The following is a 24,150-nucleotide window of genomic DNA, read 5'->3' as shown; positions in this document are numbered from 1 at the left end:
TTGAAAATGTACAAAATTCTTTATAACATGTTTTGAAGGAGAAAAAAATACATCACAAAATATGTTTTGGACAACAACATCACAAACATTTTTAAAGCCTTGTCATGTAATTTTGCAGGTTTGAAATTCATTTTATTTTTAATGCTTCTCTCTCTCCCTCTCACTCTCTTTTCTGTGATGTTTGTCATCCATTTCAAATGTTTAGCAGGATGCTGATCTGGCATTGCCATCCTCATGATTGCCGTCCCCGTCGGCTCTCTTGACACTCTGCTGCTGATGAGAAATTAATAGCAGTTTAAATCTTCATGCTTCCCCCTTGCTGGCTCCCACACACACACACACACACAAAAATTAATTACATGCCCATTTATACAGCCAAAGATAGACACGTGTGGGGCAATGTGTGTCACGGTTAGCTGAACACTCAGTACTGCACACATGTGTTTCTCCACTGTGTCGATTGTGTTTGTGATAGAACACAGCAAAGTGCGGCTATTTGATGAAGAAATCAGTCCCGTACCATGTGAGTGCATTATTTATGCTGGCCAGAAGAGGGAGACTCCAATGGTTTGTCAGGTAGAACACAAGTCCGGGAGGAAATTAAGAAAAAGATACGAGGAAGATATTAGTGTGTGTCATGAAACATTAGGAATATCAATCGCTGTATTGGCTACACTGTTCGTCTCGTTAGGGATAAAAGTGAATTAGAACATATCCGAGCTGACTTTGGGGCAAGAGGCAAGTCTCCCTCTTGTGATTGCACAAGTGTGTACAGCCTCTTATGTTTGAGGACGCGGCTGTTTTTAGTTTACCAATCACATTCAAACTCCTGTTAAATGGGAGTGGCCATTTGAAGTGTCTGCGATTAACCCCAGTTAAAATAGAGATGTTCTAGTATGCTTTCCCTGACATTGGTGTAATTGCATCTTATAGCATGAGCCATCGTCGAGCAGCTTCTACAGCGTCAGAGGGATCTCATTGTTCAAAGGTATCGGCCAGGAGAAGGGCTGATCACAAAAACCTGACATTTTAACAGGGGTGTTGAGACTTTTTATATCCACTCATTACAACCTATATTCAATTAGCTTCTTATCATCCATCTTAATGTTAAGATGCTCCTCGTTTAGTGGGTTTTTTTCCCTTTTTTTGTCATGATTGCAGGCAGTTCAGTGCGTCATAATTATTGAAGAGTGATATGTGATCACAGTGAGCCTAAATACCGAATATCATGTCAAATAGTTTGAGTAATGCTAATTCAACACTAGGCAATCATGAGACTCATTACTGTGCAAGGGGTCAACGATGAAATTTAAAAATTGCTATTTTTACGGGACTGAGTGCAACAAGTTTTCTTTTGATTTGTTATCAATTACAGCTACGCTACTCACCAAAAGTTACAATTATGACAGAGGCGGTTAAATTGAGCCAGTTTTTTTTTCCTTCCAGGATCACCACAGGTACTTACAATATTGGGGCAAACTCATAGATGAATGTCTATTTCACAATTGGAACAGAAAATGGATGGATGGATGGATGGATTCTCCCGTACACAAAAACCAGATAGACTTGTAAGTGGCTCAACTTACCGCACTCTCTCCTCTCGAACTTTTGTCGGGCCCTCTTATCACAAACATGTCATGTTTAGGTGGGTCTATGTACTCGTGATCCTATGCGCTTAAAATAAGCACCCGCAAATACCTGTGGGCTAATGACCATTGGAGGCTGGTTCATAACATGCTGGCAGCATGCTGGGCTGCAATTAGTCGCCCATGATGAAGCGGAACTGCCCTCTCGGTGTGTGTTGTACAAGAAATCCAGTCGTGTTGCCAGAGTGCAAGAGAAACATCCTCTCTGTGGCAATAGCGTACTGTGTTGCGTGCATGCTCGTGTGTGTGTGTGTGTGTGTGTGTGTGTGTGCGTGCGTGCGTGTGTGTGTGTGTGCATGGTATTGTACTGCGACACAATTAGTGCTTCCTGACTGTCCAGTTGTAATGACCAGAAACTCATAATAATAGGCTTGTGGAATGTGACGGCAACTAGTTCAAACAAACTCAAGTGTATAGAAATGCCTGGCATTTGTGAGTTTGTGTGTGTGAGCGTATGCGTGCATTCCCGTGTGTGTGTGTGTATTGTCCATCTGATTCATGCCAGTCTGAAACCATATAAAACTGGCTCAAACTAGACCGATCAGTATGATTATCATAAGGGGAAAAAAAAAGAATACAATTTTTGTTCCTCATTGGCATAGTGGTCGACCGGTTAGCACGGCCGCCTCACAGTGCAGAGGGCCGGGGTTCGATTCCGGGCCTCGGCCTTCCTGTGTGGAGTTTGAATGTTCTCCCTGTGTTTGTGTGGGTTTTCTCTGGGTTCTTTGGTTTTCTCCCGCATTCCAAATACATGCATGGTAGGTAAATTGAGCACTCTAAATTGTCCACAGGTTGCGAATGTTTGTTTTTCAATGCGTGCTCTGCGATTGGCTGCCAACCAGTTCAGTGTATACCCCGCTGTCTGCCCGAAAACGGCTGAGATAGGCTCCAGCACCCCCACGACCCTCGTAAGGACAAGCGGATTCCAAAATGTATGGATAGATGTACCTTCTGCCATGTATTGGCAGAGCATTTAATTCTATCATCGGCAATACATAAGAATTTTACCAATGAGCAAGTGAAATTGGATAATTTCCCGATGATTGCACATTAATTAGCACAATGGTTGGCATTCATTTATCTAATGAGATCTAATACAGATCAATATGACCGTACAAAGATAATGTGTCGTTTGGGTTGACGCTGCAAGAAAGGTATTTGAGATTGAGTGCTATCCTAAATATGTGGAGAAAAAAAATAGGTGCTGGTAGCAAAGAGTTGAAAGGACCTGACACGGATGCATTTTAGTGTTCTTATGTGAGGCCCCGTTGCACATATCACTGTTAATTTAGCCATTATATACCAGATCATGTGTTGATGTTATATTGGGGTCCGGACCTAAAAATAGTATCCATGGTTTGGACTGTTGGGGCCCACAAAATAGTACAAGTTAATCCCTGTTATGTAACTGAGTGAAGGTGGAGGGACTTCCAAATGGGACCTGCGGTTGAGTTTGTGTGTGCGTGTGTGTGTGTGTGTGTGTATGTGTGTGTGTGTATGTGAGAGCATGCACGTGAATGCACTTGGGCTATGCTGAAAACAAACAGAGTCCCGAAATTGCGTGACATGGTGCTGGGAAGCGCACGCAGCTCGCAAAATAGTACATGGAGTCAACAGCTGTTAATTGTGTCACATGTGTAAAGTGGAGTTAGACTGATAAAACGGTAACATCACACGGGACATAACTGCGGGACACGGGTCACCGACCTTTTTGAACGGTCAACTTGAGAAGGACTGCCGCTTCGATGAACACCGAATGATTAACTTGCTGAAATTACCTCTAAAATGATGCTATTATTATTCATTGATTTCATCCATGTGACGACTGATCATGTTGATGGTTTCTCTCGCCGATTTAATATCTGAATGCAGCACTTTATTTCTATAACTCAAGGGTTCATCTTTTCAAATGGTCACTTGGACACCATTTCCAGGAAATCACACAATGTCTAATCCCTCGTGAACTCTTATAACAACAGGTCTGCTATTCATCTGCTCCCTGGGGGCTAACTGACTCTGAAAATGTATTGGATACTAAAACACGGAATAATTAAGAAACTACCCAAACGATTTCGAACATGAAATTAGGTGGGAAGTGGCCTGCGATTGAATTGATATAATCTGACTTTTCTACCATATTGTCTACTTTCCTATCGTATTTTGATATGTAGCGTTGCACCTGTATAATAGCAAGAACTCTACTTAGTGAAATAATACCTAAACAATAAACAAAGATGCTTTGGTCAAAATCTTTGGCACCTCTTCAAGACATAATAATTTTCATCTCATTTCTTTTTATTTTTTCAGAATTCATGTTCTATGTCAGAACCCATACGGTTTCCCCAAGAAGACCTATCTGAGGCCCATGTTCAAATCTAAAGTGCACCCAGTAACGTAAGTGCACTTTCCAATGAATCTTCTGAAAATGCCAATTTTCAACAATGTAGATATTGGGCTCCTGATTTAAAAAGATGTTCAACGATAGCAGTGAATCGTCAAGATATGGTAAATGGGCTGACACTTGTGAAGCGGTTTATTTACACTGTTCGTACATTCACCGACTGATGACGAAGCATAAGGAGCAACTGGGGCTTCATTATCTTGCTCAAGGATCGACCACTCAATCACTGAGTCATTCCGATCCGATAAAAGAACGGGAATCATCCACAGAATGCATTCAGAGTCGAACCTCATTCGCACACACGCATACGAACACACGCGCGCACTCACAAAGCTGCAACTCAGCAATTAGGATTCTTCAGTGGGATGGTTGTACACCATCCAGCTGTGACAAAATGAGGAGCGATCACACTGTAACCACAAATGTACAAGTGCGAGTGCTCATGCTTTGTCTTTGAAGCACCGACGAGTAAATCGGCAACGTTTCCTGCCCCTGATCATGAGCCAAAGAACATACACGGCCGTGTCAGCGTGCTTTTCAATATTAGTTTAATTAATGCTATTTGCAGTGTAACTTGACATGAGGAAGAGAGCTCTGAGGAAGTACAGTATTGGACAAATGCATACGTTATTTATTTATTTTTGTATAAGCATTCTGTCGTCGGTGTATTGGAAAATATTTCACGTTGCTTGTCAAACTAAGATCAGTTAGGGTTTTGAAAACCTTGGTTAAATGTAGTCTTAATACATTGATTTATTCGGCAATTGTATGAGTACAGTACTGCGTTACTTTACTTTTTAGTGCGTTGCCCCCCAGTGGTTGTTAGCGGGAATTGCAATGACTAAAGCTTTTTAATTAATTAATGTTTTTTTTCTGAAATTTTGCATTTCCAAGTATTTCGGTATGCTCCCTTTACTTATTTGTCATTCATATAAATTACATGCACTGTATTAGTGGTATTGGATGGATCAATGTTCAAATACGTAAAATTGATCATATGTAGATTACATATACGATATGCTACATTCTTTATTGCACTCGTGAGCTCTCACAGACTCACAAGTTTGGTTTCAGTTTACACTTCTGCTTATTGTTGCAGACATGCAAGAAGATGAAATAGATATTTTTTTCTTTTTCCTGATAGAATTAACAGTTCATGATGTTTTAATTCAGGAAAACTATCGAGTTGTTGTTCATGCAAACAATGTATGAATAAAACAAGTCATATAACATACGTCAACAATCGTAACAACAACAACAAATATGATCTATTACTGTAATAATTTATGAGGAGCTTTGTTACAGTTGCAGCAGTTGCTAATGCACTAAACATTTCAAGATGCATGGTGTTGTATAAGCGTTATGATCATGACCTTCCCGGATTGGTTGACACAAACACGTGTTTCTATTACTTTTATACTGAGAGGCGTGTGAATCGTTAACCAAACGGTTCCTTACAGATGCGTGGGTATGTGGGCGCGCGCGCGCGTGTGTGTGTGTCTTTCTCTCTCTCCAATGTAGTGCATTAAAAATAAGTTCAAACGTTCAGCTTCCAAAAACTCAAAATGTCTAAGGACGGAACCCTCCTGTCGCGCTTGCAATGAAACGAAATCCAAGCTTGGTGTCGACGCCAAATGAAACAAGCTGGATCAGGCTGTGGACGTGGCCGAGACACGCAGGCTGTGCATGTGTGTCTGCTGCCTGGATCTTCCACGTGGCTGCCAACACACTCACTTTTCCATTCGGTGGCGGTTAAGAGCGCGCGCCTGGCGCAGTGCAGAGCCCGCGGCGCGTTCACGTATCAGCTGCAAGAGGAGGCGATACTACTGGTAATTGAACGCACCACCACCTTAGCGATACTGTATCTCACCTTTTCCCTTCGCTGTGTGCTCACTTCATCTGCGTTGATAGGTAAGTGGCAGCGGATGAGTTTATGTGTTCGGCACGTCCTCTGCACTGCATGCTCGCTGTCACTTTATTACCAAGCACGTATGTTTTCGAAACATGCTCAACGTTGTCGACGATCACGCGTATTGTTTCATCTCGACACACAGTCGGTTATTGGAACCGACTTTTAATAGTAATGTATATATTCACTGGTGCTCACAACATTAGGCACACTTGCACGATCTGTTGCGATCCAATACAAGAGCAGGATAAAAAAAAGAGTGCTGCGCGCATGGACCGGTTGTGGAAAAGTGTAGCTATTAAACGTAACGACGCACTGCTCCAGCTCCATTGTGGTTTATTTTACTTCTTGTTTCGTTTTGGTACAGTTGACTTTGAATGGGCAAGTCAATAACGCCATAAAGTGCTTTAACCCTCATATTATGTTGAAAAAAAAAATCACATTGATTATGTTGTGGGTCATTTTGACCCGCTCTGTAAAAATCCACACAAAATAGTCAAAAAACAGGTTACACCAGTAACAACTTTGTTTAAGATCATGTAAACATTCAGATAAGAGACAGACAACAGATTTTTAATCCCAAAAGTATATTTAAGAACTGTTTAGTTAAAATTTTTCCATGTCACGCTTCTTTTTTTCATTTAAGTGGCCTCCATCAGAATCATTCAGTCTTCATCCCAATGTAACAGAAGTGGCTAAACATTTGCGCACATGCTAGTGGAATAAAGATCTTCAAATAAGTTTCCTATATAGGGGACTTTATATATATATATATATATATATATATATATATATATATATATATATATGAGTACAGTACTGTAGATGGGATGCATGATGCTTGATGCATGGGATGCATGCCAATCGCAGGGCACCCATAGATGAACAACCATCCGCACTCACAATCACACGTAGAGACAATTTTGAGTGTCCCATGGCCAAAACGTTCAAAACTGAATGAAAAAAACAATAACTTAATATAATACAGTACTACCTACTTGTCCTGTGGGCCTACAGATTCTTAAAAGACATAGGGAGTGGTAGTTGTCACATTGTTACGATGTAGCAACATATAATTATTGATGTGTGTTTGTTTAGGCTTGATCATGGATAGACATCTGAACAGACTAGTCCCATCAGTTCTGGTTCTGGCTCTGGTCCTGCACGTTCACCCATCCCAGACTGCACCTCAAAGGTACGGTAAACCATATGTTTGCACTGCACTCTGTGTACACTCGCTCTGGTTTTTGTGAACATGTTGCTAAGCTTTATGACACCGAATGGTTCATGCTGTTGCTTCGAATGTCCAATCGTTGTCTTACATACGGTAAAGAAAGAATGAGGTGTCATTGGTATGCCTGCAGAATGAATGACGTGAATATCGATTATTTGGATGTTTTGCATATATTTGCATACTGTATTGGGTAGTATCACATAATGTGCATTTTCAACTTTTCAACATCTCCAAAAGAGAGGATCCAGAGAAAGTTCAGCCAGATTCCAGATTGCTGACCAATCCTTTTGGTTCAGGAGAGGAGGAGCGAAGGTGACTGACACAACAACAACAACCCGACACATAGCTAGTAGAGAACAAGTGTCAGTATTTTTGTACATTTCTGTTTTAGTGGGCCAAGACACGATTGTCTTGTCATTGTGGACTTTAGCTGCTGTGTTGTTACAATGTTGTGCCCTACAATGATAAGATTACATGTGCAATCATACTGATTCATGTTGCAACATACAGTATATTCATCCAAACACGTCCACAAGAGAACTTGCTAGATCCCTCAGCATGTTAATTGGGGTTTATTTTAGCTGACATTTATAGTAAACCTAATTATTGTGTCTTTCAAAACATACTAGCTTACACTCACTGGTCACAATATTAGGTACAGTTGATGCATAGTCAGAGGTCCGTTAGGACAATTTTTAAAAAATGTTTGACTTACATTACTGAGGTTTGAGTTTTGACTCTCGGTTTCGACCTTCCTGTGTTAAGTTTGCGTAATCATGCTTGCGTAGGTGTGTCATCTGCGACTTGTATGAGGACAAGCGCTACACAAATTAATTGATGGTGCCAATGTTTACCAATGTGGTTGTAGTTTGCAGTCATCTACATTCCATCTGACCTATTGATGGCACATTTAACAAAATACACATACCTGTTTGTTATTGTCATTGTGCCGCTGTACCTAATGAAGTGTCCAGTGAATGGCATTTATTTCTCGTGACCTGATTGGTTGCATCACATATGGGTCACACATTGTATCACATACAAGTCCAGAGTCAGTGTGTTACATAATTTATATTGCAAACATACTACTTGTATGTGTAAAATGCGTGTGTGTCTCCCTCGCAGGTTGCTGCAGCGTTACATTGAGTTAACAAAAAAAGACGATGTTCGGATCAACTCGCGAGATAAAGGTAAATATCAGCACCATGTTAACGTCCTTTTTCACGTGGCTAAGAAGAAATACCAAGCTAGATATTAAAAATGATAAGTTTAACATACACTTAACTTATTTTTCCCCTTGTTTGGTCAGAGGTGTTCTACCTGTTTCGTCTGTATGACTTCGACCGCAGCGAACGCCTGGACGGCTTGGAGATGATGAAACTGCTGTCGGACTACAATTCCCAGCATGCAACTGAGGAACAGGCCAATGACATGGATGTAAGGAGAAGTGAAAGAATGTTTTTTCATGTAGAGGACGTCAAAATGTTTGTAAGATAACTTATTTTCTTTTTCATTTATACTGTATTTTTGGGACTTAAAGGCATCGTCAAAAAAATGCATCATGAAGACCAAAAAACAGAAGTTGCTCCAGACTATTTGTCACATTTTGGGGGGGAAATTTATTATATAAAAATAATAATAATAATAATAATAAACAAGAGTAAGAACAGTACAGCTAAGAACATCCTTTCCTAATCATGAATGCATTCAGAAATATGTGCATATGCGTACTACTTTGCCCTGATCATTCGGAAACTCGGAGCGTTGTTCAAATATGCTGTTCGGTTATTCAGAGTGCTCCAAAAAAAAGAAGGCCACAACCCACTGTGTCAGACAATACAAGAAAAATAACTATTTCAAGCGTGACCTGCTGATTACGACAGTTAATAACATAGGCTGCTTTCGGAAATGAATTAGACGGGAGCGTGCAGTGTCTCTCTGACAACACACACACACACACTCTCTGAGTGGTGTTAGGGCATCAGAGGGAATTCCCGAACGCACCCTGTATTGACAGCCAAAAGCGTCCGCTTCTCACTGCGGAAACCTTTTTGTTGTTGTTGTTGTTGATATGTTTGTGTGTCCAGGTGGTGTCCCTGGTGGATTTCCTTCTTCAGAGTCAGGATGTGAACCGGGATGGTCTCTTGACCCCCTCAGAGCTGCTCTCTCTTCCATCAGCTCACACAGAGGTAGAGCACAGTACTGTACACTCTAATTGGTTGTTAACACGAGCCTACTGCGGAGAAAGGCATTCGAAAATGGATGGATGGATGGAAGTAGCTCTTTTTAACAAAAATATTCGCATGATAAAAAGTATGTTGCACTAGTGACACGTACACATTTTCCCGAAAGTTACTTCAGCAAATGCAACGGACTATATTTAGCTTGTGAGCTGCTACCAACCTATGACTCTGAGCAATGATATGAATTAGTGTTCTTTTTTTTGTCACGATTGCCATTACACTGTTCACTTATTATTATTATTATTTTTTTGTTGCAATTTTGGAAAATTAAGAGCATTTTAGAATTTAGTATGAAAAACTTGGTTATATAATAATAATAGTAATAATAATAATACAATTAAAGTATTGGAGTGTATTTTTTTCATTTAAAAAAATTATACATTCTTAAACTTTTATCAATTTATCAGTCATATTTAGAGTTTTAGAAAATTGTGAGGTTTTCATTTGAAGAGATTGATTTTTTTATATTTGTATAATTTATCTTCTAATGAGTAGTCATTTAAAAATATTTGAATCATGGCTGTTAAAACCAAATATAATGAAAGAGACAGAATGTTAGGGCTTAAACATGTTTGAATCTAATCATTGATGATATCAATGTTTTTTTGTATGGTTCTTCAAATTACAACCATTATAAATAATACATGAAAGTGACATCATTATTTTTCTGTTATATTGACCTGCTTATACTGACTTATTTGATACTTTTTATTTCATTAATAGAACATTATGTAATATAAAATAACCTAGGTTATTACCTTATTTGACCACTGTAATGTGAGACCCTCTCTGCCTTTGGCCCATAAAGGACAGTCAGATCGAAGATCGGCGATCGGATGATCAGAAGGCGATTCTGGACGAGGGGACGCCAGACATGGATACCAAGCAGGAGATGATGGAAGCAGCCAAAGAACACGAGGAGCCTGATGAGCACAGTCAGGCTAATCAAGAGGAGGTGCAACACGAAGTTAGAGCAGAAGCAGAACAAGAGACCATGCGACACGCAGACGAACACAGAGGACAGCAAGTCCCGGAAGACTTTGCAGCAGAGCAGAGGCATGAACAGGAAGTCCCTGTACATCAGGGCCAACCGGAAATATGAACACACAAGCACTGCAGAAGACTGATGGAATATAGGGTGGTCATATATCGGCATCCATTGTCTGAGACCACTTCTTTGCCATATTTATGAAACAGGAGCAGAAGGAAATCTTCAATTAAAAATGCAATCTTTTTTTCAAACTCCAGGTAACATTTCAGACTCGTAAAGCATGTTCAACGAATAGAACTATGCACTTTTAAGACCACTAGATATGATTTCCAGGATTGAGTTCTTTCTGTGGACGGATATTGTTTACATGTCGTGCGCCTAATAGGCGTGTACATAGTGCAGTGAAATCAACCACGTCTTCCTCCTTGACTTGTTCTAAACAATAATTGAGTAAAAGGCAATTCTCTCTTAGTATGCCAAACCCGATAAAAAAAGGCAGATTTTGGAGAATTTTAGTGTGACTGATGGATGGCATAAAAAATGTTCACTTCATGAACTCCAGCTTCCTAATAGCTGTCTGAAAATATTCATGAAAACATCAACATTTTAGTACCCAATCCTATTGTGTACTGTATCTGTATTGTAGAGTATGTTATGAATGGGTTTATGCATTGCTGTAAAAACCCCGCCAGACATGATACTTTTCCATTCTTATTTGTTTTCATTTTCAGAATTTATTAAATGAGTTAAATTCTCAATTTCCCAAACAAAATAGTCACTACATGCTGAAGACTTGCAATATGATCTTTTTTTAACTGTTTTTTTCAAAACTTTGTTGAAATTTTAATATGAACGTGTACAACTATATTCAGACAATTCGTATGTAAAAAAATGCATAAATATCAATGTTAAATATCAATCAGAAATAAATAAACCTACTAAAGGAGTAAAGAGTACAAGGCAATAGTCATGATGAACTCATGACAAAATACAAACTATCATTGTGTTATTTGACAGTGGCGTTGTAATGATGTCACGTGGACCTCGATGTCACCGCGAGAAGCACTCTGAATAAATTAAAATGATTTTAATTATTATAATGATCACAATTATCATTATCATCATGGCAGTCTAAACAATTACAATTGTTGTATTTTTATTCCATTTCTGTTGTATTTGCTTGACAGTCCCTTTTGAGGAAGCACGTGCCTAATGTTGGTTGCTATAGCGACAGCTAAACAACAACTAACATGGCGTTCAACCCGCAAAGTGCAGGTTTGTTTTTACCAGCGCAAACCGCCGTCAAGATGAAGTCTAAATAAGACTAAATAAATTCAAGTAGAAGTAGCAAACTATTGTAAATGCCAAAACAAATAAAGTCGCGATTTTTTTTTTTATCCCAGAGGTGGAAAAAAAGATTCGAGCAGCTTTCGAAGCGTTTGATTACCAATCAAACGGCACAGTCGATGTCCGGTAAGCTCCTTTTAAAGTGCAAATAATAATCATTATTATAATCATATAAAAAGAAGAATTTTTAAAAAGATTTAAGTTTTTCTAGTCGTCTGCATTTCCTTGCGTAATGTATATGTGTTATCAAGTACAGTACAAGCTACCAGACATCTCTAGCTTAACATAATTACATGACACATAAAGATATATTGATAGGTGAGTTACACACTTACAATGCATATCCTGTATTTGATACCATGTCAGTTTGTACCTTATAAACTAGACAGGCTCCAGGATTTTTTTTCTGTCCGGGTGATAACAGAGGACTTGACCCACACATACTGTATGATGGCTGAGAAAATAATTTGCAAATCTATTTTAGAATATCAAATAAAACGCTGGAGGGGCTTAACTAGGGCTACATTTACGGTATTTCTGACCGGGCGTTCGCCCTTCTTAGTGTTGAGCGATCCCTGTTATAAACTGAAAACTGTTTGGAAATGCATAACACTGTTATGTATTTGTTTTCCCAGTGAAATTGGCACGATCATCTATTCTCTGGGTCGCTTCCCCAGTCAGGCAGACCTGCACAACTTCATTGCTGAGGTCAGAACCCTATTGATCTATATTGAACTCTTACATTTACAATACAATACAATACAATACATGCTGATTTATATAGCGCTTTCACAACAGCGGCAGCTGTAACAAAGCGCTTTACAAAACAGTTAACATAAAGTAAAATAATAAACACAACACATAACATAAAACACGGACAGTCGTGCAGTCCTAACAACTTTTCCGTCACACGCTCTTTAACCAGTGGATCAGAGACGTCATGCTCAAAATGTGCACACGTCGGCTACAAGCTAAGTTTCAAAGTCAACAGGAAGCTGTAGCATCCATTGACGAAAAAGAGATTGGTTCACTTCTCCTGTCCCATGGAAATCCATTTCAATTCCAAGCGGTGACTCACGGTCCCAAATACGCATCGGCGCTCTTCGCCAACGCTCCTCTCTCCTCATCGCCAACTGTCCAACAGCGCTGACATAGCCACTGAACAAATCGGGGTTGTGAAAAATGCTGCCCATTACTGGCGCAAAAAACACAAGCGCCCCAGGTCTGTCCAGCACCGACAGTCAATGGCGCCGACATTCCTCCCAATCAAAATCTGTGCTGGTCCAGGCGTGCTGCCGAGAAGGCGCAACCACCAAGCACAGATACTGCTCCTTTGACGAATGTCGTGGCCAAAAAGCGCTGAAAACAGTCCATATCTGGTCCACACAATGAAACAACAAACATGTGACAAAACAAAAGACAAAAACAGCAAAAAAGAACAAAAAAGCAAGGCTCTTGAAGAGCACTTGCCGAAGGCTGCCTACTCGGGCGCCATCTTGGAAAAAAAAAAAAAATTAAAAATTTTAAAAAATCATCTTGAGGAAGCATGGTGCCATAATGGCAAGCAAATATCAAGCAAAGAAATGGCTTTTAACTTATTTTATTGAACATTAACCCCCATCCCCCACCCAAAAAAGACCATGTATAGTAAGGCGTTTTTAGCCGAAAAAAGCGACCATGAATAGTAAGGTGTTTTTATCCGAAAAAAAAAACCGACCAGGTATAGTAAGGCATTTTAACCCGAAAAAAACGACCATGTATAGGAAGGCATTTTTAGCCAAAAAAAAACAACCATGTATACAGGAAGGCGTTTTTAGCAGAAAAAAACGACCATGTATATAAAGTAAGGTGTTTTTACCGGAAAGAAAACGATCATGTATACGAAGGCGTTTTTAGACGAAAAAAAAAAGACCATGTATAGTCAGCCGTTTTTAGCCGAAAAAAACGACCATGTATCGTAAGGCGTTTTTCAACGTGCACGCCAGGGGTCCCCAAACAAATGTGACCCTCTAACCCTCCTGTTGTCCTCGGGTCAAAATGACCCGTCACTGTGATAAGAACACCCCAAAAAACCCTAAATGATAATTTTTTAAGTTGAAATTTTATGCCTTTTCCTAGATTGTCCCCAACTGCAGAAAAATTGAAATGTTTTATTCACATTTCCATGGAAGCTGTACAAAAAAAAAAAAAAACTACAAAGGTGGTCTTCGGGGCGAAATGACCCATGACGCAAATAGGGTTGAAATGAAGGTATATTGATATATACATAGAGTGTTTCAGTGTTTTATTGTGTCTCAGATCAATTAGTAGAACACGGTAGCAGACATAAACAAGACAAGATGTTCTCGTAGATGGCAGACCTCTTTTTGTGGATTTCAAGGGGCTATAAAGAGAGAGAGTTGTTTAGTTATTATTTATTTCCTGTTTTTTCTGTGAAGACCTCAGAGAGGGTTATTTAGTTGTTATTTATTTCATTAATAGTATTATTATTTGTTTCCTGACTTTTTTTTTTGTAAAGAACCTGGAAAGGGTTATTTGGTTATGTGTGGCTTTCTGGGAAACAATATTTTTTTAAGCTCCCCTACGATTGTTGATGTTACAAACTGACACCGGCCCCCCATCAGAGAAGGGAAAAGTTATGTGGCCCTCACAGGAAAAAGTTTGGGGACCCCTGGTGCACACAATACACGGCTTATACCTGGATGGTCCTCTTTTCAGTTTAGTAACTTAAATGTGTGATGTTTGCCAATCCAGGTGGAAGAGGACCAAACAGGATATATTCACCTGGACCGCTTCCTCCCCGCCATGACTAAAGTTCTGATGGAACGCAAGTAGGATGTCTCTTAATATTAGCAAGCATGTTATCGATCAAAAAACCCGTGTGAACAGCTACTATAGATTACCCTACTTGAAGCTTATAATCAAAGTATCATGATAAGTATTGGGCTGGTTAGTTCCTCATGGTAGTACTTGTATTATTGGGACTGCATAAGTGTGTGTGTGCGCTTGTGTTGAAGGTTCCCTCCCATCTGTGAGGAGGTTTTGCTTCAAGCATTTGAGGTGAGCGCGCCCACGTCACATTCCCTTCCTTGTTTGTCTTGCAGAAAGAGTTTTGTTCGTAAATGCAAAGTCTCAATAGTCAAACCAGTTTGATGGTTTGACTTGCCAAAAACAAAAACCTGCCACGGTTCACTAAAAACAGTCGTCTGAAACACCGTTTGTGTGGCGGTGCTGCAACGCTTAATTATCTACACTAGTGCTGCAGCTAAAAATGACATTGCATCAAATGAAAAGGAACATTTACTGTGTTGGTGATTTTTCTTTTTGACTAAGTACAAAGTGAGACAACTGAAAATCTAAAAACAAAAATATTGACAATATTGACATGGTAATTTGGAGGTGGGGGAGGGGGTATAGCTTTTGGTGGATGATTACATACAATATAATCTCCACATGAGGCCCAAGCCCATAACTGATGCAACTCGAGAGTTCTTTTTGTCAAATTCCCATGCAAAGGTCCAATTAAGTGTTCTTGTGTTGAGGTTCTTGACAAGGAAAAGAAGGGCTTCTTGGACCCAGATGATCTGTCACAGTACATGATGGAGGAAGGTAAAGCGTTTTTTCCCCCACTGACGCAAGGAACATTTAAGTCATAACTTGCAGCTATTATACAATATCTGGGACATACTTTGTGTCAACGTTAGGTGAGGCCTTCACTCAGGAGGAGATGGATGAGATGCTGACAGCCCTCACTGACCATGAGACCAACTTGATTTACAGCAAAGATTTACTCAACCATCTCATCCTGGACCCTGAAGTGTAAACTACAGCACAATAGGCATTTATTTCTATCACATGTACATTCCAGATTTACAGCTCTTTGTTCCATGTTTCAATTTATCCTATCTTTGTCATATTCTCTTACACATGCATTATCCCTCCTAAAAGTTGCGCACTATATCATTGAACGAAACCGGGAATGTGTTTTGTATATGACTTTTTTTTTTTATCAAACTACAAAAGCACTCAAAAGTGTGGAGTCAATTTAAGAAACATGGATCATGGCTGGAAGTACTTTGTAACTTGAAGCCACTGGAGCTGGACATAATTGGGTTAAATATTCACTTTTGGAAGTGAACATTCTGTCTGTAGTGGCGGTGGTGGGAAAGAACTGAGCACATTCTCAACGACTGACTGCTGTGTCAGCATTTAATCACAGATTTGCCATGGAGTGAACATGCAGCATGGATTCATGCTGGTATTCTGCTCAGAGGGGGAGGAAAAAAATCACAGTAACAACATGATCCATTAGCCTTGCCTTCCCATCACTCTGTGTATACATATTGAAGCACCTTTCATCCCCAAAATAAATTTTAAAAAAAGGCTCATTTACGTACTTGATTTATTTCCAGCATATGTTCCCATCACAGTATCAACTCATAATGACATGAAGAACAAATCTAGGTAGCTTATTTTCTTGACCTCACACCTGTTGTAATGTAACATGGATACATGTGAAACCCAAAGTGGATTTAATGGAAGGTAGTAGTAGAAGTGGAAAGCGGTGAAGTAGAAAGTGTAGTGGTGAAAAGAGTGTAGTGGTGCATGAGCAGTGGAATGTTCGTGGAAGCAGCCTTCGCTGCTTCTTTGGTCCTTAGAGAGCGAGAGACAAACACGATAACAGACATAAGAAAGAACAAATATGAAATGAGAGTAAATCCAGCATCTGCAGTCTCCTGGACGTCTTTTGGGATATTTTACACAGCTAGTGACATTAAAAGAAATAGCATGCTCAAAAGCCATACTTTTCATATATATTGGGCTCAGCTCAAGTATCAGCCAATATTTTTCCATTTCACAACATATGGGAGAAAGGATGCAGGTATGGCCGTTCAAATAGGACCGGACCAATCAGCTCGGCTCATCTTGACTAAATGTACTATAACTCATGACTAGGAATGAGCATCGTAATTCAGCGGGTTGTGTGGAATCGGTTGTTGATACCTCGCTGGAAAACATTTGGGCCCAAATACCATGCACTGCAATTGATTCACACAACTAGTTTGCTCTTTCAAGAACTATCAGTTAAGGCCGACACCTACTCAAAACTCTGGTATGTTTTTTTTTTTTTGCATAGTCGATCAATGAAATTGAGTAAAATGCCAATCCCTCTTCAGAACTATAAGCCCCATTTAACACCGATTCTGTGAAAGCCAGAATTTTCCACTTCTCCCTTGGACTTGTTCTGTACTCACGGAACAGACCTGAAACAAGTAGGTGAACAGAATCAAACTACTTTCTTCCCTCTGAGGCAGTATCAGAGCCTTAACAGAGGCACGACTGTGTGGGAAGAATATTCCGCAATTGAACACTCCCTTCTCCTGCCCTGTTGTGTTCAAAGCAACTGTGATGGCAAAGGCATTAATCTGTTGGGAGCAAGAAATAATCTGCACGTTCAAGAGGCTTTACATTGCGGGTGGATGGCAAGAAATTTAACACTTAACAAGCAAATCAGCTCTGGATAAGGTTTGCTGCATAATGGCGGTGCAGATTGAAAATAAACATTGATCCAGTACCTTAAGGCCAACCCAAAACCTGACGGTGGGCGAGAGGCGGGGGACATCCGAAACTGTTCGCCAGCCAATCGCAGGAAACACAGACAAAAAAGCAATTCATACACACATTCACACCTACAGGCAATTTAGAGTCCATTTCAAGCACGTTTTGGGGAATGTGGGATGAGGCTGTGGAACAGCCCAAGGAGGGACAGGGAGGACTTGCAAACGGAGCCCAGATTCATACCCCGAGCCCAGAACTGTTAGGCTGGTTTGCTAACTGCAAATTCACATTGCCACCAGCTTGGAAGCCAAACAACTAAAAATAGAAAGAGAATCTATAAAAGCACATTTTTCTCATTCAAGTGGATAAAACCCGTAAAGCACACGTTCAGTGAGTGCTTCCTAAAGGTCTTGATAGGAAAGACCAAAACCTCGACAATTTATTCTGTTGCTTAATTTCTAGCACTTATCTGAGTGGTCCCAACATGTTATTACTAACCCGACAGGCAGTGGAGTCGGTGCCTGTGTTCTGCATCACACCTAGACGATGAGAGTCACGGGAGGGTTCATCCGGTCCGCTTTAGATCTGCAGCACCAGGCCAGCGGCTGAGATGTTGTCTCCCCCACCTGCGGTCTGGTAGACCTCGGTGCACACCAGCACGGGCGCCACGCAGATCTCATAGTCGTCCTCCTCCCAGCAGCTGACGGGCCGGCTCTCCTGCAGGGGGATGCGCTGGCTGCCCTCCCGCCGGCTGACGGAGAATGAGTCGTCCATGATGAGCCTGGCCTTGTTGGGGTCGATGTCGTCGGAGCCGCACACGTGGCGGTTGGCTGTGAGCGAGGCCTTGGCGGTGGCCGACATGGTGTTTTTCCACTGGGAGCCCCGGGTCACGATCATGGCCTGAAAGGCTAAAGTGTGCACGTGGAGGCGGGTCAGGGGCTTTCCCCACGTTTGGGCGTCGTCGCCTTGAGCTACGGTGTCTTTGTAGCGCTGGTTGACGATGCGGTAGACCTCCCTCATTTGGTCCAGGACGGTAGCGACGCGAGGATTGGGGTCGGACAGGACTGTGATGGTGGAGCCTTTGAGGAGGCTCAGCAGGTTGGGGAGCTCCTGTTCATTCATTCCTAGAGAGTCCGCCTGGGTGAGCAGAAACGCGATGACAATCAACAAGTCATTTTTGATTGCACTAGTCCTGATTAAGCTCTCAGGTGACTTTGTGGCAGAGGAGGGCTACATCGTGCATTGATCATCAGCCAATTGCAGACCACTCAGCCACAAACGAAAACAAAAATATTCATACTGACTTTCACACCTATGGACAATTTTTCGTCTTCCATTAACTTAATATGCGTGTTTTTCTGTTTGAAGTCTTGTGTACATGTTAGGTGCATGGTGTCGTTACCGACCACAGGAAACAAACGAATCCAAATGGAGTACTGTTCTGTCACTTGAGCCCACTCCTTTGTACCTTGTCACTGAACAATTTTACTTAATATCCTTGTACCCACTTTTCATGATCCTCTCTTTTAAATTCTGTATTTTAGCCTTAGACCATAAAACCGTAATGACACTCAGAAGAGAGCAGAGCTCCACCAAGAACAAAATGTCAATAGAAGTGAAAAAAAAGTATCCAAGTGTCATATTTGTTCATGCGTGATGATTACCAAACAGTACCAGTTTTACGTTTGGAAAGCCAAATGAGGTTGGCAAAGCTGCAGAATAAAGGATTAAATTCCTCCAAAAAAGCGTCTTTATTTAATATGACACAGAACATTACACTTTTTACTGCAGTAGGAGCGGAGGTTGGCCAGGTTTTCCTTGAAATCCGCCGGAATTTTGATGTGCCACGGTCGTCCTTGCCCGGATGGATAGATGGCGCCGTTCCATCAAACAAAAGCACCAAGCACTGTGGATTGCACGCCTTGTTGATGTTGAATTCTTTTGTGGCTGCTCGAGTCATGCGAAAAACTGATAGGTTGCAATTTAAACTGTGTTTCGTAAGTGCCATTTTCCAGATGTTGTTTTGCACAATGCACAAACTGGCACCAACTAGGGGCGGGCCTTTACTGTCCTCTTTCACGCCCACCCTTCCTACTTTAACGCCTGCATGCAACGTGTTGGCACAAAATCAGTCACGTGGACCCCTCCTCAAAGTCACACAACAGCAGTCAGACTTTTATGTGCGTTTTATGGTAGTGAAAATACAGTAATTTCATTTTTTTTAACTTTTTGATTGAATGTACTCTAAAATAGCATTGGCCCATTTATTCAATCAACCAATGTCTTACAGAATTCCCCACCAACCAAGAAGTAACATGTGAATTACATTTTTGGTGACAGTTTTGTTCAGACGTCAGCATTGATGAAGGTCTGCGCTCTATTGACTGACATTTTTCGAACCCCTGTGACACAATGGAATGTTTACTTGGACGTACTTGAGGGATGACATAATGAAGCAGGTCTTCCATGATGCTCTCTTCTACAAAACTGGCCATCTCAAAATGGACACCAAGAGTGGGAGAGGAGGTGGCCAGCACTTCGGCCAGGCGGGAGAGCAGAGCGGCACGCTCACCTAAGGGAAAGGAGTAGTTACAGCTAGAAGCAGCCGCACTTTCAAGTCAACAAAATGTCTTCAATTCATTTCATCTTACCTGACTGGAACGGAAAGTTGTCCATCATTTGTAAACCGCCCACGACCAGAAGGTCTGGATGAAAATCTTTGAGCTTCTTGGCAAACTCTTCCATGGATGCCAGGTACGGGTTATGGTCATCACTGTGGACAATGTACCTGCACACCAATCAAAGGTCAACTTAACATGCCGTCAATCAATGCTCAGTATCGGCCAAGACGTACCTGTTGGCTCTACGGGAGGAATACTGCCCCCATTTTGCACCAGATGGATACTCCAGGATGAGATGAATGTCTGGCTCTTCAACAATGTTACCTGCAACTGGAGATACAGATAACAACGATTTCGAGTGATGACGTGGCAATCATAAACACAACAGAGGAAACATTTTCAGAGCAGCGGTGTTGTGTTGTTTGCACGCCAGTACCAGTGATGTGCTGTGATAGGACATCGGTAAAGTCCGGGCTAAAGCTGCCCCCGAGCAACACGTCACATCCTTCGGTGGCCATGCGGCCGGCCATGACAGGGGCATTGCCTCCCACTGACCATCTGTTTCCAGGTAGGTCACGGGAAGCTTCGACCAGCTCGCTGAAGAGTGTCTCATTCAGCACAAAGCGCCTGCAGGGCATACCAATGACAACACCATGAAATGACTAAGCTGAGTTGTGCTCTGTGGGGAAATAAAAGTACACTATTTCCCATTTACTGTCCATGTACGAAATATTCATGGGCAGGAAACCATTTTATGACAGTGGTGAACTCACACAGACTAAACGCAAGAACCACACGGATAACAATGAGATAAGTCTAAACCTAATGTGATTAAAAATACTTACAATTCATCTGATTGTCAGTGTAATAATAGTGACTACTGAAACTGAAGGTTTGGATGTGGTAAGGAAGCTATTCACCTTAATGTGATGGAACACACAGCATGTGATGGAGGCCCACCCACTAAGTCAGGAGTTGCCTGACAGTCTGTGCAATGAAATTGTCCAAACTTGTACTTAACTGCTCTCAAGCTTTACAAATCCATTACGTGCGCACACACGCAGACGCACACAGGCAGACGCACACACTCACACTTTTGTAAATGACCTCAGGGTAGAATGCAAATGTAGAGCACACATACACCAATTGGATAAACTCTAATATGCACATTTCCCACCAAAGGATTGGAACAACAAGGTTCATTCCTTTCTTTTTGTGATGATCAAAAGAGGAATTTGAGAATTCCAGCTTTTATTTCATGGTATTTATATCTAAATGTGTTAGACAACTCGGGACAGGGCACCTTTTGTTTGATGCCACCCAATTTTGTTGGTAAAAGTATTGGAACTGACATTATTATATTAACTTTAAGGGATTAATATTTCATACTTAGTGGCATGACCCTTACTTGCAATAACTGCATCAAGCCTGCAAAATCCCACACCACAATAAGTTTCAGGCTGTCATAGCCGCTGGAAACAAAATATTAATGTAGCCACGGCTTGCGTAAGTGTACTAATGCTTCAAGCTGATGACAGTATCAAAGACCTAAGTTTACCGTATTTTCATGACAGTTTCACACAAGTATATTTTAAACAAAGCTTGGACACTACTTACTCTGCAGCAGCGCCCGGAATAAAGAAATAGGTGAAGCTCTGAGAAAGTTGCTCAGCATTTTCAATGTAGTCATGATGGAGGGGCCGATTGGCGGGGGTGAGGCCAATTTTATTTAGAAGAGAAACACCGTCGACGAGCAAGTCCACGCATCCTCCAAAACCTGCAACACGAGCAGTCCATGGATAAATGGCCAAAGTTTGTGAAACATGGCGGGAGTAAGCAGTTCTGGTCAACTGGAGCAGGGACATCCCAATGTGAGCAGACACATGCTGTACATCTGATGTCACAAGCATACAATCTTCACTTGACCATCGTAAAGACATGCATGATGTAAGCAGGCATGGGATGCCTTGCTAAACCATACGAGCCAGGGGGAGTGAAAAAAAATGTCAGTGGCGTGGCAAAGGTGACATTACACTCCAGTGAATGGTGGCTGTGCATGTGTGCGACTTTCTTTATCATACCATCTGCAGTCAGTTTCATGAACTAAAATTTAGACATATCAAGAAAAATGCAGATTACATACATAATCAAGAAGGGACAAATCAAAATAAAAAGTAACATTTTGCTGATCTTAATTTACGAGGCAATGCCATTTTCTTTGCAGTGGGTTTGCTTATGTGTACCATCTCATAGTCTACTTCTACCTCATGTACTGATTTGCTAGCTAAAATCCAATCAGAGTGATCAATTGTCACAGATGGGAAATGCCATTTCGCCGACTACGATCAATGGGTCATTCATTGAAATCATATGTGAAACGTACAATGACAATAGCCTCTTGACTCTAAAGGTTGCTTTTTACTCAAGAGTTGTCAGATATATATTTTTTTTTTGCCCCTTGATATGGGGGTGACCTAAAGGGCGGAGCTACATGGTGGCCCACCCTATAGTTACGCCCTTGAGACGTGAGATGCAGATCTGTCCATGTGGCTGTTGGGAGGCAAAGGTTGGAAAAGCAGGCATGACGTTTCTTTACAGACACCCGAAGACTACAAATGTCTGAGTTTCACGGTTTCGGGCCTATCTGGGGATAAAACAGTAGAAATTCCTGCATCGATTATGCACATTTGAGCACCTCCTCTAAACGCTCTAATGCCCGTGTAACTAACAAACCCAAGACCAAGAGGCGTCTGACCGAAACAAACTGCTCCAGCTGACAAGATGCTCGGCTGTATCATTAACATCCTCGGTTCACGTTTCAATGACGATTTCCGCTTAAATCCCATTCAATGAAAATATTGCGTTGACCACGTTTTTGTGGCTTTCAAGTTTATGTCAAGTCGCCACAGGAGAACCCACAGCCAACCCCAAGCAGTGACACATTAAACAGAAACGAACGGTTGGCAGTTTTAGCTGAAGAAAGTACTCAGCAACTGAAGCCACAGTCGGGGCATTTTACGGTAGCCAAGTGTCACGAAACAAACGTTCATGTTAGCAAAGTTTTAAGTGAAATGAGAGGAGCAAACTGTGCGAAACCTTACCAATCGCCACCTTTGGTCGAGCGACATGATTAATTCCAACTTTGCTCTCGGCACGAAGCAGGGAGGACAACACGGTGTCCAGTCGGTCGTCCAGTACCTCATTATCCGGTGTCCGAAACCAAATGGCCAGAATAACGACAAACAATGAGATTGCAGAGCCATATTTCATCCACGCAGATCTGCCAGCACCTTCCATCGTTAATTTACTAGCTTGGCAGTGAGTGGACACACTAGAGACATGCAAATTCCAACTGAGCGCCGAATGTTGCGTTTGATTTTCAAGCACCAACGTCCTGGGCGTGCAAATGATGACACATTTGTGAAGTACACACGCACTAAATATGATCAATTCCAGTAGAATTTCAATGAAATCGTGATACCCTCTCTTGTGAGGGGTTTACTTACATTGGAATAATTTGTTTCGGAACAGTTTGTCGAACATAGAGGTGATTGGAAGAGAAAAGATCGGTATTAAAAACGAGCATACCCTTGTCCTCCTTCTACTCAGGGGCGTGTTTATTCTGACAAGAAGGCGGAAGTAGAGTCTATATGTGTTACTTAAGGCGCTCATATTTCTACAAACAGCATTAATGTAATCCGTATTTATATAATATATTCATTCATTCATCTTCCTAACCGCTTGATCCTCACTAGGGTCGCGGGGGGTGCTGGAGCCTATCCCAGCCGTCTCCGGGCAGTAGGCGGGGGACACCCTGAATCGGTTGCCAGCCAATCGCAGGGCACACAGAGACGAACAACCATCCACGCTCACACTCACACCTAGGGACAATTTAGAGCGTTCAATCAATCAGCCTGCCACGCATGTTTTTTTTTTTTTGGAATGTGGGAATTAATTAAACCAATTCATTTCATGAGCTGGGTTTAACAAAAGTCACGAAATACGGTTGCTTGGGGCTTTGTGGGATTATTTAGATGCACTGCAGTACAGTACTGTGCATTCCAAGTCAATTCAAAAGGCATTTCAAGATTGGATAAAAAAGTTCTGAAAAATTGTGCAGAAATGTGACTGTGTACGTGTATTGACTGTGTTGTACACTGTAACACTTGCAGCTTTCCAGAGGAGTTTTACACAAAGCA

At 41.3% G+C, this 24,150-nt stretch overlaps 3 protein-coding genes across 3 annotated transcripts; 2 read left to right on the top strand and 1 right to left on the bottom strand.

Moving 5' to 3' along the window:
• The first annotated feature begins 5,528 nt into the window (after positions 1 to 5,528).
• Positions 5,529 to 11,182, top strand: cgref1 (cell growth regulator with EF-hand domain 1). Its single transcript, XM_052064237.1, has 7 exons — positions 5,529 to 5,958; positions 7,055 to 7,151; positions 7,428 to 7,502; positions 8,316 to 8,380; positions 8,500 to 8,627; positions 9,278 to 9,379; positions 10,242 to 11,182. The coding sequence occupies exons 1-7, from the start codon at positions 5,682 to 5,684 to the stop codon at positions 10,533 to 10,535; spliced, it is 1,038 nt and encodes a 345-aa protein (XP_051920197.1). The 5' UTR covers positions 5,529 to 5,681; the 3' UTR covers positions 10,536 to 11,182.
• Positions 11,108 to 16,890, top strand: efcab2 (EF-hand calcium binding domain 2). Its single transcript, XM_052064238.1, has 7 exons — positions 11,108 to 11,699; positions 11,828 to 11,897; positions 12,407 to 12,479; positions 14,526 to 14,602; positions 14,789 to 14,831; positions 15,314 to 15,380; positions 15,476 to 16,890. Exons 1-7 carry the CDS (start codon positions 11,675 to 11,677, stop codon positions 15,592 to 15,594), a joined length of 474 nt encoding a protein of 157 aa, XP_051920198.1. The 5' UTR covers positions 11,108 to 11,674; the 3' UTR covers positions 15,595 to 16,890.
• On the bottom strand, positions 15,952 to 23,663 carry adpgk2 (ADP-dependent glucokinase 2). Its single transcript, XM_052064235.1, has 7 exons — positions 23,053 to 23,663; positions 21,569 to 21,728; positions 20,388 to 20,578; positions 20,185 to 20,281; positions 19,982 to 20,118; positions 19,766 to 19,902; positions 15,952 to 18,467 (listed from the first exon to the last, which is right to left on the bottom strand). Exons 1-7 carry the CDS (start codon positions 23,246 to 23,248, stop codon positions 17,910 to 17,912), a joined length of 1,476 nt encoding a protein of 491 aa, XP_051920195.1. The 5' UTR covers positions 23,249 to 23,663; the 3' UTR covers positions 15,952 to 17,909.
• Positions 23,664 to 24,150: the final 487 nt, after the last annotated feature.

This window comes from Hippocampus zosterae, chromosome 4 (genome assembly GCF_025434085.1).
Source record: "Hippocampus zosterae strain Florida chromosome 4, ASM2543408v3, whole genome shotgun sequence".
NCBI classification, from domain to species: domain Eukaryota; kingdom Metazoa; phylum Chordata; class Actinopteri; order Syngnathiformes; family Syngnathidae; genus Hippocampus; species Hippocampus zosterae.
The sequence above is the reverse complement of the archived record's forward strand: the minus strand, read 5'-3'. Positions and strand labels throughout refer to the sequence as shown.

Coding starts and splice junctions, on each gene's coding strand:
- efcab2 (XM_052064238.1), top strand. CDS start 11,675: ATGGCGTTCAACCCGCAAAGTGCAG. Junction 11,700..11,827: donor GTTCAACCCGCAAAGTGCAG/GTTTGTTTTTAC, acceptor TTTTTATCCCAG/AGGTGGAAAAAAAGATTCGA. Junction 12,480..14,525: donor TGCACAACTTCATTGCTGAG/GTCAGAACCCTA, acceptor TTGCCAATCCAG/GTGGAAGAGGACCAAACAGG.
- cgref1 (XM_052064237.1), top strand. CDS start 5,682: ATGAAACAAGCTGGATCAGGCTGTGGACGTGGCCGAGACACGCAGGCT. Junction 8,381..8,499: donor GATCAACTCGCGAGATAAAG/GTAAATATCAGC, acceptor TTGTTTGGTCAG/AGGTGTTCTACCTGTTTCGT. Junction 8,628..9,277: donor AACAGGCCAATGACATGGAT/GTAAGGAGAAGT, acceptor TTGTGTGTCCAG/GTGGTGTCCCTGGTGGATTT.
- adpgk2 (XM_052064235.1), bottom strand. CDS start 23,248: ATGGAAGGTGCTGGCAGATCTGCGTGGATGAAATATGGCTCTGCAATC. Junction 20,579..21,568: donor ATTCCGGGCGCTGCTGCAGA/GTAAGTAGTGTC, acceptor TATGCCCTGCAG/GCGCTTTGTGCTGAATGAGA. Junction 18,468..19,765: donor TTCATTATGTCATCCCTCAA/GTACGTCCAAGT, acceptor CTGCTCACCCAG/GCGGACTCTCTAGGAATGAA.